The sequence below is a fragment of the Natrix helvetica genome (genome assembly GCF_964273705.1).
Source record: "Natrix helvetica genome assembly, chromosome: 1".
Taxonomy (NCBI): Eukaryota; Metazoa; Chordata; class Lepidosauria; order Squamata; family Natricidae; genus Natrix; species Natrix helvetica.
This window is the reverse complement of record NC_138548.1, coordinates 71,787,868-71,805,113: the sequence shown is the minus strand read 5'-3', so window position 1 is coordinate 71,805,113 and position 17,246 is coordinate 71,787,868. Positions and strand designations below refer to the sequence as shown.

At 42.0% G+C, this 17,246-nt stretch overlaps 1 protein-coding gene across 8 annotated transcripts in view; it reads right to left on the bottom strand.

The window, feature by feature from the left end:
• Positions 1–17,246, bottom strand: part of MGA (MAX dimerization protein MGA) — a 75,141-nt gene that overhangs the window by 21,106 nt on the left and 36,789 nt on the right. For 7 of the 8 annotated variants that reach the window (XM_081935477.1, XM_081935476.1, XM_081935475.1 and 4 more), the window contains 4 exons: positions 14,863–14,917; positions 11,323–11,816; positions 9,891–10,164; positions 7,409–7,882 (listed from right to left, as the gene is read on the bottom strand). In XM_081935477.1, coding sequence (XP_081791603.1) covers positions 7,409–7,882; positions 9,891–10,164; positions 11,323–11,816; positions 14,863–14,917 — 1,297 coding nt within the window. The remainder of the gene's footprint in view (positions 1–7,408; positions 7,883–9,890; positions 10,165–11,322; positions 11,817–14,862; positions 14,918–17,246) is intronic. The other variant, XM_081935480.1, reaches the window with a different exon arrangement.

Here is a 17,246-nt window from a genome sequence, read left to right as displayed (position 1 = left end):
AAAAAAGTTTTTGCACTCTGCAAACCTCCACAAAATGGTCCGTTTTTCAGGAAAACAGGCCAATTTTTTTCAAATAAAAGGCATGAATAGCCTTGGGGGGCTTGCAGAGTGCTTCTGGGAGAGGGGGGGGGGGCAAAAAAGAGCAAAAAACTGCCTGTTTTCCACAAAAACGGGCCCATTTTTTGTCAAAAAGATTGCATTTGTATGGAGGCTTATAGAGTGCTGCTGGGGGCTGGGCAAATACGGCCCTTTTTTTTGCTCATTTCTGCCCTCCCCAGCCCCCAGGAGCTCTCTGAAAGCCTTCATAAGGCTATGCACGGCATTTAGGTGAAGGGGGCGAGGCTTCGGGAGGCAAGAAAATGCTGTATTCGATGTATAAGACACACCCAGATTTTCAGCCTCTTTTTTGAGGAAAAAAAGGTGCGTCTTATACTCTGAAAAATACGGTACTTAAAGGAATCACCAAGTACTCCTACTTTGTAAACTATGATGCCCTACTTTTGCAGACAACCTATTTGGAACAGTGTATATGTTATGGCAATATGTCCATGAATCCTTGGCTAGGAACTGACAATATTAACAACAATAGATCAACAAAGATTAGAGCTTTTGTGTCTATTTGTGTTTAAAACCATTGGACTGGAGATTCAAGTGCCTTGGAGAGAAAAAAATAGCTAAGCGTTGCACCACTCTAATGGCAAATGTTCCCAAACATTTCAAAGAAAATTTGCTTCTTCTAACCTGATTGTTCCTATGTTTTCTATTGCACTTGAAATCTTTTTATATTAACCTGTTAGCATGATAGTCACACTCATATAATACCGCAATTGCATGCTGCATAAGATTCTGGAGAGAAATTCAAGGTTTCACACAGATAAAGATAGTGTTTTTGATCCCATCATATAGAATGTCAGTTGGTCTTACCTGAACTGCATGTCTCGAAGATGGTGTGGGCGGAGTCACAGCTGGGTATTAACATGGCCCCTTTTGCCCGGAGACTGAGGTAGAATTTGAGGCCACAACTCTACTACTCCTTCTGACTCTCCAAATTAACCGATGCTCCAGTCGAAGAAGAATCCTGGGAAGGAAGGGAATAGGAAACCACCCCAACTCCTTTCCCGGTCCGACTAACCAGTAACTAACCCACTCAGGCCCCCATGCGCAGGAGCGCACCAAACGGGCGGGAAGTAACTCCTCCCACGTCATCTTCGAGACATGCAATTCAGGTAAGAGCAACAGACAGTCTCCGAAGTGGGGCGTGGGAGGAGTCACAGCTGGGACATACCAAAGCTAGATGTCCATGGGGGGATCATTGAGCCTGAGCCCCTCGAGTGCCCAGCACTCCCTGAAGAACCCACCTCCCAAAGGATGCCTCCGTGGAGGCATAGGCATCTAGCCGGTAGTGCCTAATGAAGGGCGAGGGTGAAGACCAGGCAGCCGCTCTGCAGATATCCTCGATGGGAGGCCTAGTCTGCAGAGGTGGCCACACTCCTGGTGGCGTGCATGGTATGCCCTCGGGCACCCGAAGATCTCGAGCCTTGTAGGCCTTGGAGATGGCTAACCTAATCCACCTGCTGATGGTGGCTGGGGAGACCTTTGCTCCCCGTGTCGAGGGATAGAAAGAGACGAATAGCGCCTCTGACCGCCTGAGGAAAGCTGTGCGCTTCAGATAAATGCGCAGTGCCCTTATGTTCAGGTAATGCCAGGACCTCTCCCTTCCCCTGGAAGGGTTTGGACAGAAGTCCGGGAGAACTACCTCCTGAGCCCTATGGAAGGGAGAGTTGACCTTAGGCATAAAGGCCAGATCGAGCCTGAGCACGACCCGGTTGTCGTGGAAGGTGCAGAGATCCTCCCTAGTGGACAGAGCATTAAGCTCGGACACCATCCTGGCCAAACTGATCGCTACGAGGAAGACCACCTTGAGGGTCAAAAATTGCAAACTCACCTCCCTCAGGGGCTTGAAAGGTGGCTCCAGGAGCTCCTGAAGTAGGAAGATCTCAAGAGGGGAAGCGGTGGACCACCAGGGGCCAGAGATTAGCTGCCCCTCTGAGGAACCCTTTTATGACTGGGTGCTGAGACCTGCGCAGTTTGACACCAGGACACAAAGGAGGCCCAGGTCGCATCGTAGATGGGGGTGGTAGATTTCCTTCTGGAAGCCTCAATGGTTCTGATGATCTTGGCGGAGAATTGGGCCTCTCTTAGTTGCTCCCGCTCAATCCCCAGGCGGTCAGATAGAGCCACTCTGGGTCTGGGTGCTCCAGACTGCCCTGGCATAGGGCCACCTCACCCCGCGGAATGGGGCAGAGACAACATCCCCACTAGTTTGCGAACCAGGGGCACCGGAGCCAATAAGGTGCCACCAGAATGACCTCTGCCCTCTCTAGCACTAAGAACCCTGGAAATGAGGGGAAGGGGGGGGGAAGGCGTAGAGAAGACCCGATGGCCATCTGCAGCGTAGGGAGTCGATGTCCACCACTCGAGTCGGGAACCGTGATATGAACCTCGGAAGCTGGGCGTTCGATGAGGAGGCAAAGAGATCCACTGTTGGCCTACTGAATCTCTGGCAAATCTGCTTGAAGATGCTGGAGTGAAGTTGCCACTCGACGTGGTCTACTGTCTCTCTGCTGAGCCAGTCCGCCTGTTGGTTTTCCACCCCGGAGATGTGTTTTGCCCGAATTGACAGGAGATTCCATTCTGCCCAGTTTCCCAGCCGCACTGCTTCGTCGCGTAGTGCCACAGAATGAGTGCCTCCCTGCTTGTTCACATGAGCGAGAGGGAGAGCACCTGGGGCGTCATGAGGACCTTGAAGATTGCATCGCTCGTTCCATTCCTCTGGTGCAGAAGCAGGAACCACTGTAGTTCTCTGGCGTGGAGGTGAGCCCAGGGCACGATCCTGATGCAGGAGATGAACTTGCTGAGAAGCTTGGAAAGGAGAGCTATGGGGATAGATCAAGTCCTACGAATCTCTCAAATTAATTCCACAATACTGTCCCTACGCTCCTGTGAGAGAAAGACCTAACACTCCACCGAGTCAATGATGGTCCCTAAATGTTGGAGTCTAGTGGTGGGGACTAGGTGGCTTTTCTCGAGATTGACCAAGAACCCTAGGGCTCGCAAGGCATTAATGTTGAGTCCCAGGTCCCCTTTGTTTCTGGCTGCTGACGTGGCTAGCACGAGGATGTCATCCAGGTAACAATGTAATCGGACCGGGATGGCTCGGAGGTGGGCCGCTGCCACGGCTAGAACCTTGATGAAAGTCCTGGGGGCAGAGGCCAACCCGAAGGGAAAGGCCCTGTATTGAAAATGTGTGCCCCCATATGAGAATCTAAGGAACCTACGGTGTTAGGGATGTAACCCTAGGCTTGGTTTGGCAGAAGAATCCAGAAGAAGGTTGGAAAGAGAGCAACTGAGAGTGAAACAACCACAGCATGAAGAGTCACCTTCAACTGCCTATACTGTTAGAAAATGTTTTTCTTATGGGGCAAAGGGGCATATAGCTAGATTCGGTAAAAATGCAAAACAACAATACTAGAAAGGCTAAGAAACATGATAATGTCAACTTAGGTATGTCTACTTTGACTATCTCTAGAAATGCACCAATAAGACATGATTCATGGGTTGTTGATAGTGGAGCATCACAGTGCATTACTAGAAATAAGAATTGTTTTATAAAAATGTCTGCCAGCAAGCAACATGTATCTTTGGCAAATGGATGGAGGGTGAAAACATCTGGTGAAGGTATGGCAAGGTGTTCATTTGTAAATGAGCATTTATCCATGTTGTATATATCTAAACTGAAATTTAATTTGTTATCAGTAAGAGCTCTAGTTAAGCTATGTAGTAACCTTTAGGGGAGATAACTGTATCATAGAAAAAGAAGGTAATAGGATTAACAATCCTATTGTTAATTAACATTAACAAATGGTTTATATATTATAACTGATGACCATACTGCAAATTCAGTGTATGATAATGTGAAACCACATGATGAATGCATACATCTGCTACATAGGCATATGGGGCACATTAATTTCAAGACGCTGCTACAAACTGTAAAGTTGTCAGAGGGAGTGAAATTAAAACCTTGCAGTATTTAAATTGTAATGTATGTAGTAAGGAAAAGAGCAGGGTTACTCCAGCAAACAGATATAATGGGTTTAAAACGAAGGAACTTTTAGAAGTTGTTTTTGCTGATCTAATTGGACCTATAAAACCCAGTTTGGGAGGTGCCTGTTATGTTTTGAGTATCATGGATCATTACGGTTTCTGCTACTTAATGAAAGACAAGACAGAAACATTTCAATATTTCTTTAACAGGTTAAGATTTGCGGAAAGGAGTTTACAAATTATAAGTTCCAAACTATGTTAAAAACAGCTAGTATTGAGCATCAACGTTCTGCTCCTTATAGACCTCAATATAATTCGTTTGTAGAACGAAGGGGGCAAACGTTATAAGCCATGACTAGAACCATGTTAGCCGATTCAGGATTGCCTGAAACATTATGGGGTGAAGCCATGATGTGTGCTAATCATTTACTGAACAATATTGTAAATGCTTCTACCGGAGAGGTACCATTTACTCGTTGGCATGGTAGGAAACCTGATTTGAGCTACTTGCACAAGTTTGGAGTTCCTGCATGGGTGCATATTCCAGCACAGATTAGGTTAAAGGGACAAACTCGTGCAAGGCAGTTAATATTTGTAGGTTATGACTCAAATCATAGATCTTATAGGTTCTGGGAACATGGGACAATTAAGATCTATCACAGTGCTAATGCAAAGTTTTTAGAGCATGTTGGTTGGGATAAACTGGAATTAAGCAATGAGGTAGTAATTGAAACCCGAGTAGATCAAATAATGTATCAGGAATACCAGAAACAAGTGATGAAGGTAAGGAGTCTATTCAGGAGGAAAAAGTGATAAAGCAGGAGAACGTTCAGGATAGTCCACCTATAAGCCCTGAGTTACCCAGAAGGTCAACCCGTGTAACGCGGCCACCTGATAGGTATCAAGCATCTGTTGCATGTAAGGTGGATAAGGTACCTGCTACATACCATGAGCTGACTATGTATCCAACTGAGGATAAAAAGGTAGGGCAAGCCGCAATGAGCAGTGAGTTTAAGTCATTGCAGGATTTGGGAGTGATTGACAAGACTGATTTACCTTCAAGTAAATATGCAAGGGGACGCAAACGGGTGTATAAGTGTAAAACTGGAGTGAATGGGAATTATGTAAACAATTATGGATGGAAATTATGTAAACCACGATGAGCTAGATGATGTTGATACAAAAGGTTCTATGTTTAATAAGGGATGCATTATGCAATGTATCTTGAGCCTACATTATGTACTGTATTGTGTGTTAAAGAAAAACATAAATCATTATTGTGATGATTATGGATTTAGAATGTGAAGTTGTGTGTAAATACATTGACAACCCAAGAGGGGAGAGTGTTAGGGATGTAACCCTAGGCTTGGTTTGGCAATGTATATAAGCTAGGATTACTTTACTGTTACTTTAAATGCTTAAGAGATGTAATTGGTTTGTTACCTCAAGCAGCTATAAGAGGGAGCCAGAATGTATATCATCCGACAACTCATACAAGCTGAGCTGCACCTGTGCCTCCACTCCTCGTGGCATCCACCATCACGCTTACTCACGGTTTGTAGTCTCTCTCTACCTCCTCTCACGATGTCCACTGGTCTTCAGGCTATTGCGTGGAATCAGTGCTCCTTCGAATCCACACGCTTCTCAGCTGTGTCGCCAATCTGCAGCTTGAAGGAAGACCGGGCCACCGCTGAACAGCTGGGGCCCTCCCCGGATTACTGGCGGAGAACAGGCCCAATGAAACCCTCCTGGGCGCTGGCGGTGGTTGTGAGCACTTGCGGCCTCTGTAACCGGAGTGCCGATCCCTGCGCTCTGCGCGTGCGCCCTCATTCCAAAATGGCGACCGCCAATCACGCGGTCTGAGTGCCTGAGCTGGCTCCGACTGAGCTGCTCTCCTCAATTCTAGGATCTGCAATCCCCTCCGCTGAATCAGGGATTGTGCTTTTCGTCGCCCGTGGCGCACAGCTTGGAGCTCCACCACCACCGCTGACCGGTGGCTCGGGAGCCTTCTGCAAATGCAGTGAGCTCAGCTCGTGCCAAGGCAGGGATAGAGAGGCCCAAGAGAGAGGGGTAGGAGGAATTTAAGGTAGAATGAATTAGGTAAAGGAATAGTTTGTACCAAAAGAGAGCTAACCAAGATAGCTCCTTCTGGGCCGAAGACTGAAGTTAATCTGGGGAGTCAGAAGGCGGAGTAGAGGTGTGGCCTCAAATTCTACCTCAATCTCCGAGCAAATGGGCTGTGTTAATACCCAGTGGTGACTCCTCCCATGCCCCACTTCAGAGACAAAACAGAAAACGTTAGCTAATTATCACAATCTGCAGGGAAGAGTCTGAAGGAGCATCTAAAGAGCAACTGACAAACTTGAATTTTCATATGTTATAGTTAGTTATATGAAGTAAGGATATTGATTTGATATATTTAACTATATAATAGTTTAATTTTGTAGAGATACAAGTTTTGATTCTCAGTTTACACCCTTTACACAAATATTTGAAATAATTATGAATTATTTTCAGCTTTCACCTGTACAATCCAATGCCTGCTTTAGTTTTTCACTACATCAGCAAATCATCAGCAAGGCATGAATAACTTAGTTTGACTTTGAGCAATTAAACTACCAGGAAAGCTTCACTGTTAGGGCATTATATCTGTATGTTTAGGAAGAACTCCTCAGCTGGTAAGCACATGTGTGCACCCCGACCCACCACTTGGGCAAGTTGAGCTGTGCACATCTCTGCCAGCCTACTGCTTGAACATGTCGAGCTATGTGCATGCACACCAGCCTGCTGCTTGTGCAAGTTGAGCTGCATGCATGCACACTGGCCTGCCACTTGTGCAAGTTGAGCTGTGCATTCCAGCCCGCTGTTTGCACAACTTGAGCTGTGCGTGTGCAGTGGCCTACTGCTTATGCAAGCTGCGTTTTGTGCATGTGTGCCAGCCTGCTTCTCATGCAAGTCAAGCTACATTGTTGCACGGTGGCCTACTGCTTGCACAAGTCGAGCTTCATACATGCGCAATGGCCCACCACTTGTGCAAGTCAAGCTACGTGCAGGCGCACTGGTCTACTGCTTGCGCAAGTTGAGGTATGTGCATGCATATCATCCGACAACTCATACAAGCTGCGCTGCACCTGTGCCAGCCCACCGTAGAGCCCAGTTTCAAACACTCAACAGCCCTGTAGTGGGTCGCAGCTTGGAGGTGGGGACCCCTGCTCTACCTCATTACAGGTTGCCTGGCAATGCAAAGATTCAATCAAAACAAGCACCTGTAGCAAGAAGTGATGATAAATAGAAGTTTTACCCTGTTTTTGATTTGACGGGGGGCTTTTTTGAATTCCTGAGAGTCCAGAGGGTTGAACACAGCTAACTGATGAAGTTGGTGAAGTCACAGTGAGTGGAATTACAGCTGTGGATGTAGAAACTGGAATTGAAGACTGAGCAAAAGGCATGCTTTTAACTGGCTTTGTTATTTCCATAGCATCTGTGGCTGAGGATATATTTATTTCTTGTTTTCCAACAGTATTTGTACAAGCAATGTCAGGATTATTGTTATTCTGCAAAGGGCTGGAAATTGTTACAGGAAGCGATGCCACAGAAGTTACAGCAGTTTTAGTATCAACTGTGGTTGATCCAGCAGAAGGTAAGATAGATTTGGTATGAGATTTCTGTGGTCCTGTCAAAGATTGAGATGATCCAGTTTCAGAAGCCTTCTTCTGTAGACCTCCAACTGTATTTAGAGACTGACTGGTCACATCATCTAATAATGGCCGAGGAGCTGAAAAGAAAGATTTTTAAAGTCAATATATTAATATTTTTATTTTATATTTTCTCCATGTATGGCAGTGATTTGATTCTGATTGCATTTTCTTATTTTTCTTTCTTTTTTCAAAGAATTTTTATTTTTTTATTCTCTTACATACCATTTTAAGTATACATTCACATAATTGGTATTCTTCTTTACATTTATTATTCTTATACATTTATTATTTCATTTAATAAGTTATAATGTACAATTTGGGTTATTTTATTTACCATCCCTTCCTCCTTTTGTAACACCTCCTTGTTTTCCCTTTCTTTTCTCCCTCCCTCCCTTCTCTACTTTCTTTCTTCCTCCTCTTCTTCTCTTCCCTTTTTCCTACTCCTGCTCTTTGTCTTCCCCTTTCTACCCTCTCTCCTTCTTTCTCCCCCTTCCATCCACCTCTCCTTACCTCTTTCCTCTTTCCCCCGTCTTCCTTTCTTTCTCTCTTCTCTCCCTTTCTTTTTCTATTATTGTTGGTGTATATTTCAAAACTCAGTTTATGTTTCCTCGGGATGGTATTTCCGTCAGCCCAGATATAATTCAGTATCATTTCTTATTCCCTTACCTTCACTAATATACCCTAGATATGCCCCCCCCCCTTTATATCTCGTTCTTGAATATATACTTATATCTTTTTCTGTTTTCCCCTTCTCCCCCTCCCCCCCTTTCCCATTTAATCGTGCATCATCTGGGTACTTTATCTTCTCCCTACTTTCTTTTCTAGTTTGATTTCTCTAACCAGTCATAGAACCTTCCCCATATCTTGAAGTACTCCGATTCCTCTTTATCCTTTATTTTCATTGTCAACCTATTCATCTCTGCACAATCTAATATCTTTTTTATTATCTCTTCGTCTGTTGGTAGCTTACTTCATTTCCAATTTTGGGCAAATACAATTCTCGCTGCTGTAGTTACATGTATAATCAAATAAGTATCCTCTTTCTTGAATTTCTCTGAGATAATACCTAGTAAAAATATCCCTGGTCTAAACTCTACTTCTTGTTGTAACAATTTCTTTAACCATACTCTTATTTTAGTCCAATATTTCCTTGCTTCTGCACATATTCACATGTGGTAGTATGAACCTATTGCTTGTTGACATTTCCAACATTCTGCTGACTTGTCTTTAAACATCTCAGCTAGTTTTCCCGGTGACATGTGCCATCTGTAAAACATTTTATATAAGTTTTCTTTGTAAGCTGTTGATATGGTTAGTTTATAGTTCCTTTCCCATAGTTGTTGCCATTTTTCTACTTCAATCATATGACCAAAATTCTTTGCCCAAGATAATATTGTATCTTCTTACTATAAAGGAGGTCAAGTATAGAAGAAAGTCTCTTATCCTGCCCATGTCTTAAAAACTTCAGTTATGAATCCATGTAAGGACAATAGATATAAAAATGGTTACATGCTAGCAAAAGCTAATTTTAAATAGTTTAAAATATTTCAGAGTTGGCATTTCTCTGTTTCCTTACATGAAGCTTAGTAGTAATATCAAAGTTAGGGACAAATCACAGAAAAAAAAATAGAGAAAAAACTTTTTCTGAAAAAATTAAAACAAGCTATTACAAAGTATTTCCTAATATTTTAGTTTTGAATAACAAACACCTAAAATAAAATACATTGTTTAAAAAAATGAAACACAGTTTAACAGAGGTATGGGCAAAAGCAGCCTCTTACTCCCAATGTCCCAAATATGCTTTTTCTAAAAGGCAACTGGACTTTTTTGGTTTTCGTTTTCTTTGAAAATGTTTCACTTCTCATCCAAGAAGGTTTTTTTGATTCTTCAGAACTTCTTCATTTCCACCCTCAGGCCTCTCATCATCTTGGTTTTTAATTTAAGTCTTGTCATTTTTCTCCATGGATGGCTTAGCAGTATATCAGAATCAATGGCATTAAGCAACATGATAGAACAAAGCTGTCTTCGTTTTCATTCATCCATTCATTTCTTTTAGAATACGGTAGAAAAAAAAATCTGACCTACCTATCTGTCTCTGTGCTGAGACACGAGCAGTGGAGACTGTTGTAGTATCAGTAGAAAATGGAGCTTTAGATGTTTCTGATGTGGACACTTCAGTTGGTAGTGATTCAGAAACAGCAAGTTTATTACTGGGTGCTGTCTTGAGGATCATTGTTGAGAGATCAAACATGGTTGATTGCAGTCTACCCGTGAGATAAGCTGCTAGATGACTGGCTGGATGCAATGCTCCCATCTGTCCCAAAAGAAGTTTGGCTTGAGGAGAGTTTTTACCATTAACCTGAAATAAAAGAGGCAAAATGCCACACCCACTACCACAGCATGGTTCAACAGAGTCTAGAACATCGATGCTGATTTAATTTAAAGCAACAGAATAGTGTGTCATTTAAAAAAAGCTGAAATCAATTTAATTGAACTTTTAAAATTTATTTCAATTTAAAAAGCAACTTGTAGCACCACATGAATTACTGCTGTTTGGAAACTTATTCTTAACCCATCTTATTCTAAATAAGGTATTTTTATTCAGAGCTTGGTCATGTGTTTTATTTTTCAAAAAAATTCCATGTTCCAAGTAACAAAACCCTTTCCTTATTCAGAAATCTATGGATCAGATATGGGTAGTCCTCAACTTATGATTAGTCACTTAGCAACCGTTTGAAGTTCCAATGGAAGTCCCTGGGTATACTTATGACCCAGATTTAAGATTCCAGCAGTTCCCACTCCCCACAATCGCATGACTACACTTTGAGCACTTGGCAACAGAGCTGCATTTACAGCCCTTTGCAGCGCTTCCATGGTCATGTAACTGCATTTTATGAGTTTTGCCAAAAACTAGAATTTACTTCCAATTTTTGGCAAAACCATGCCCGTAATGAAACACGGGTTCCCTTAACAACCAGTGTTCACTTAATAAACAAAGCAAAAAGTTAATAAAATTGGGTCAGTCATGTGGGGGACCCAATTTATGACCATCACAACGGCAATGGGCAGCTCCATTATAGTCATAAATTGAAAACTACCTGTACTTGGACAAATTGCCTTCTGATTGATAAATGAAGAATTTCTAGGCTGTTTACCCTTCCTGTTATCTCAAGAAGCACAAATAAACTTACAGTTTTTGACTTGAGTGTTTTAACATACTGCCTTCTACTTCAGTAACATGGCCAAGATTAGGACTAAAAGAGGTTAAAGCCAGCAGTCAATACTAATAGGCAAGAAATTAGAAAGAAAGCTCATCTGTTTACAATGTGGCAAGAGTATTTGCAAGGAAAAAACCAAGTAATCAGAGAGTTTAGAGTGTCTCTTCAAATAAGATCAGGAATCCTATTTGTCCTATTCTGTCCCTCTCCACTTAAGAACAATTATTACTAACAAATATTAGGGGTGGAGGTAGAATTCTATATACTGAAAGCCAAACTGTCCCAGAAGAATCCCCTACCTGAATTGAACCTGAGGGATTCAAGTCATATTTGCATGTGTTAGCAATCAGCTTTCCGGCAGAAGGAAGTCCTGCATAAAAGGGTAAACCTTTCTTCCTCTGTTCCTGTAATTTCTCAGGGGTTGTTAATTTTTCTGTTCTTTTGCATGGTGACAATCCAGCAATAGGTGACTCAACAACAACCGGAGGGCTTTGGTTCTCGTTCTGACATGGTGACATGGAGATTTTCACTCGAGAAGAATAGATGGGTGTATGCTTTTCATCCCAGGTTTTGCTTTCAGATTCTAGTTCAATAATAAAATGGCCTACTTTAAGTGATTTAGGCATCTTATTTCTGATATGCTGTGATAAGATATTCAAGATCTCTTTGCGATCCTCCTCCCAGTTGCAATCAGAAATAATCTCAATTAATTTGTTTTTGCCATCTGGAGTAATACGATGTACATAAGAAGTAGATGGATCCCCAGCACTACAGGAAAACCACCAGCTTTTCTCTAGGAAAGAATGGGAAAAAGTTTCTGAAATATTGCAACTTTACACAATTTAATTTGGAGATATTTTCATCAACATGAAAAAAGACACAAGGGAAAATAGCAAAAGAAACATACTTTATTAACAATAAAACTATAATATTTAGGCATTTGCTAAACATGTTTGAATTTTATATTGGCTATATATTTATTAATATACTGAGATAACAAATCTTAGAAAATGTATGCTATAAAATGATCAATCTAGTAAAAATCATACTTTTTGCTAACCTAATTTTCTGTCATTTCTATTATTCTTATTGCTCAAATTTTATCATACCAATGTATACCGTAATTATAACTCTTTCAAATATTTCCCAAATTATATAAAGCTTGTTTTACTGCCAATGATGGTATCTGGTTAAATTTTATCTGGCAATTGTGAATTTTGCCCTCCAAAATTATTTATTGATATTTTTGAATTTTTGCTAATACTTGTTTTTGCAAATGCTTTATTTCCTGGCTAGAGACACTGAGAAGCAGAGTGGTGTTTTCCCTTCATCAGTTCCATTTATATAAATCTTGCATTAAGTCTGTAGTTTAACATGTCATGATATAATTGAAAAATATGGATAATGTAACGGGATTAATAGAAACAGTCGTACTCCAGCTATACTAATTTGGAATGCAAATATAATTGATCAATGTGATTTTTCTTTCCTTTCTAGTTTTTTCCCATAAGTGAAGTGTCCACTTTTTTTTCCCAGATCAATGAAAAATTCATTGGTTGCAACAGGAACTAACCAACTGGCTTGTTGTGGGCGGGAGGGGGGGAAGAGACAAAGAGAGTTTGGTCTAAGTGGTTAAGGCATCAGGCTAGAAATCTGGAGACCATAAGTTCAGGTTCTGCTTTAGCCATGAAAGTCAAGTGGATTTACCATAGTCCAGTCACTCTCTTTCAGCCAACTCACCTCACAGGGGTTTTGTTGTGGGGAAAATAGGAAGAGAAGGAGTATTAGAGTATTTGCTACCTTGTTATATAAGGTGGGATGTAAATAAATACATACACACACACACACACATGCAGGATATTTTTTTTACATTTTTCATTAAAATTTAGACTTTCCTATTAACAAAATAATGGAAATGTAAAACTAAATTAGTGATCATTTTGTCTGATTCAACTCATGTAAAAATATTTTAAATTCTAGACTTGTTTTCTATTTTAAGAAATAGATTCAATTTTTTTTGCCACTGAGTTAACATAGAATTAAATACAGTGTTACAGTAAGCAGCACTGCCTCAGATCAAATTGGGGTAACACAGGATAATCCTCAGTAACGGATCATACAAAACAGCAATCATTCAAAGTCACAACAGTGCTAAACAAATTGTAGTTATGCTCGAACCCTCAAAAGTTAGAATTATTACAGCACCCTTGTGGTCACATGATCAAAATTTGGGCACTTTGCAGCCTGCCTGCACTTACCATCATAGGGACACTTCAACGTTCACATCCACCTTATTTCTTTCCTATCTCTGCTCAATTAATGACAGCAACTGGAACTGCTACTGCTAAGCAATGCTGTCATTTGATGTGCTATACAACTGCATCTCTTAAAAGATGGAAATTATGATCCCAATTGCCACTGTTAACCAAGATCTACCTGATCTCTATATATTTTTTACACATATACAGAGACATAAAAACATAGACATATTTTGTTATGTTTTTAACATGGCAATGGGGCTGTATGGTGTGGTATAGTTTTGCTGTGCGGTTGGCAGTTAGGTTGTAAAGTTTTGAAAGTGCGGTGGATTGTGAAGCTGAGATGATAGGATAGATCGTTCAAGAGAGGGGGACTGAGAGGAGAGAGAGAAAGATCAGAAAGATGAGAATTTGAGAGATAGAGTTAGAGCAGAAATTAAGGGGAAGGCTGCCTGTGGATTGGAGAGGTGGTTTTGTGCTCAACCTCCCTCTAATTTCCAGGGGATTAAAACAATACAGGTAGTCCTCAATTTACAACTACAATTGAGCCCAGAATTTGTTGCTAAGTGAGAAATTTGTTAAGTGAGTTTTGCCGTATTTTACGACATTTCTTGACTTTTGTTAAATGAATCACTGCAGATGTTAAATTAGGAACACAACTGTAAGCGAATCTGGCTTCCCCACTGAAAGATTTTGTCAAAAAGTGGCAAGAGGGGATCACAACACCCAGGGACACTGCAACCGTCATAAATATAAACTAGTTGTCAAGCATCTAAATGTAAATCATACGACTGTGCGGATGCTGCAATGGTCATAAGTGTGAAAAACAATCATAAGTCACTTTTTTCAGTGCCATGTAACTTCGAGCAGTCATTAAATGAACTGTTGTATGTTGAGGATTACCTGTACTTTATCAGAATCAAGCAATTAGAAATGGCTGAAGTCTGGAAGCAGATGTTGCTTAATGATGGTGAGATTCAATTAAAGACAGCAGCCTGGACACCGGGGATTGCCATTGCTAAATGATGCAATCCTGCTTTATGAATACACTGCTTAGTGATGGAAATCCCAGTCCCAATTGCCATCATAAGTCAAGGACTATTTAACAATCTATTTAACAATCTTCAGAATCGCAAGAGGTTCCCTATGGAATTTCTTGCAATGATTAACATTATATATTTATACTTTAATTCATATTTTTGACTTTTATTTCTGAACTATACAGAGAACAATCCAGAGTGATGCAGGAATGTTATATAAAGAAAAACAAATTATTCACCATTGAGGGTCTAGGTCAATATTAATGTAGCTGCATTTAAGGAAGGACAAATCAATTGGAATTTGCATTAAATCTACCCACTCCTCCTCCGGAACATTGTTTTCCATAATCTATGTTTCCTCAATTTAGTTCTGCTTTGCTTCTTCCTTTGAGAAAATATTCAATTTTGTTTAGATTGCAAAAATTAGGCCTTACATATGTCATTGTCATCTGCCTTTTTTCCCCTGTATCTTCTATTAATTCTATGTGACTGAATTGATTACACAAAGAACATGATGACTAAGATGAAGTTTTAATTTTACCTCCAGGGTCTTTATCCTCTTCAATTTTCAGGGGCTGGGGATCTGCATCATGTTCCTGGAAACAATATAGAAATATATATATGTATATATCTTAAAATCTGATTATAAGTTGAAAATTTCTTTCCCAAAATACTTATCTGAAATCAGTCTTTAAATACCAATATTTCAAAATGAGACATAGTCAGACTAAGCCATATATGGCAAAATTAGAAACTTCCGGTTTTCTGATTGATAGATTACATGTCACATAGTTTTGGATAATACATGTAGTCTTCGAGTTATAATGGCAAATGGAGCCAGGATTGTGTGACTAAGTGGAATGCTCATAAAGCATGACATCATGTAACATGTAATCTGGGTTGCCACCCTAACTGCAAGATGTGCAGGTCATTAAGCAGGAAGTGGTGGGAGTCCCAGGTGAGGATTGGAAGGGGGGCGCAGAGGTATGAAGGAGGCCCTGGGAACCCCAATGGAGATCCTGTGCAAGTGAGGGAGAGGGATGATGCAGGTGCATAGCATGCAAGTAGAGAGGCCAGGAAGGATGCAGCATGGTGCACAGGAAAGGGGCAGCTTACCAGAGTGCAAGTTCCTTGCCGGCTTCCCCATTGACTTTGCTAAAGTTGTTCTGTCTTTAGAAATCTTCCCCTCCCCTGTAATTTCAGGCATGGGTTGCAAATCCATTTTTTTGGCACCAACGTAATTTTGAACAGTTGCTAAAAATGGTTGTAATCTATAGCCCTGATATGTGCTGGTGGTAACCCATTCAAGTACTCATTAGATCTAACAGTTTTCTGAGATCCTCTGAGATGATCTAAGTTGCTACAAATCCAGGGTACAGCTGATCTTAAGAGTTGCAGAAGCTTTGCTCACATATGTCCTAAAATACTGACAAATATTAGAATACCAAAAAGCCCATGTTGACAAATCTAGGTGGCAAATCTTTTGTTAATTCAAGAAAGAAAATATGCTTTATATTACCATGTTTCCCCGAAAATACAACCTGTCCTGAAACTAAAGTCTTGCCACATTTTTCGCGTGGGCAAAAATATAAGCCCACCCACGAAAATAAGTCCTCTGGACAATCTCCCCCACTCTGCCCAGGCAGAGCACCGCTCGCCGACCTAGTGCTATCCCAAAGGCACCAAGCCACAGGAACGAGGTAGGGGCAAAGGCGCTTGCGTTGCTTGGTGCTTTCGGGATACCGCTAGATCGGTCAGCGGCGCTGTGCCCAGCTGAAGAGGGGGGATTGCTGGGCAGCTGCTCTCTTACGAGCGGGCTCCCGAAGAGCAGGGCACAGCCTCAGGGTCGAATGGCTGTGTTGCACTGTCGCAGCAGCAACGCAGCAGCCATGAGGTTACCAAGCTTGCGAGCAGCCGCCTGGCAACCCCCCTTTCCAGCCGGGTACAGTGCTGCTGACCGACCTAGCAGTACCCGGAAGGCACCAAGCAACTACTCCCAGAGCAGTATCCTATTTCCGTGCTTTGGAAGCTGCAATGGAGGATGGATGCTGCTCTGGGAGTACGCTCTATGGTTGTACAATCTGCAGCTCAGAACTATAGAGCGTACTTCCAGAGCGGCATCCGTCCTCCGTGCTTTGGGAAAAAAAACCAAGCGGTGGGCGGCGCCAGCAGCGGAGATGCCCTTCACGCGAGCAGGGAGAGGAAAAGCCGCTGCGCAACCCCCCTCTCCAGCCATGCAGAGTCCCATTCACTCACCTAGGGGCATTCCGAAGGCACCGAGCTGCAGGAGGCGGAGGGCGGCGAACAGGCGCTCGCGTTGCTTGGTGCCTTCTGGGTACTGCTAGGTTGGTCAGCGGCGCTGTACCCAGCTGGAAAGGGGGGGTTGCCGGGTGGCTGCTCGCTAGCTTGGTCACCTCATGGCTGCTATGTTGCTGCTGTGACTGCGCAACACAGCCATTCGACCCTGAGGCTGTGCCCGGCTCTTTGGGAACCCAGTCACAAGGGAGCAGCCGCCCGGCAACCCAAAAATAATAAGCCCTCTCCTTTAATAAGCCCAAGGCCATATTTCGTGGGTCAAAAAAATATAAGACCCTGTCATATTTTCGGGGAAACATGGTAATTTATATATTAGTTTCCCGAAATCATGGAATTTGGCGGTGGCCATTTAGTCCACGGAGGCCAATCTCCTGCTTAGCACAAGAATCCAAATTAAAGTATCCCAAACAGATGACTGTCCAGCTTCTCTTGAATTCAACCAGTAAAGGACCCTTCTAACATATTACTTCCTGCAACTTGAATTCATTATTTCATGCCCTGCCTTCTGGAAGAACGCAGAACAGGTCCTCTGATTGTTTTATAGCACATCCTCACAGGTTACTGAAGAGTACTATCAATAGTTATTTTTAGTTATCTCATCAAAAGGCT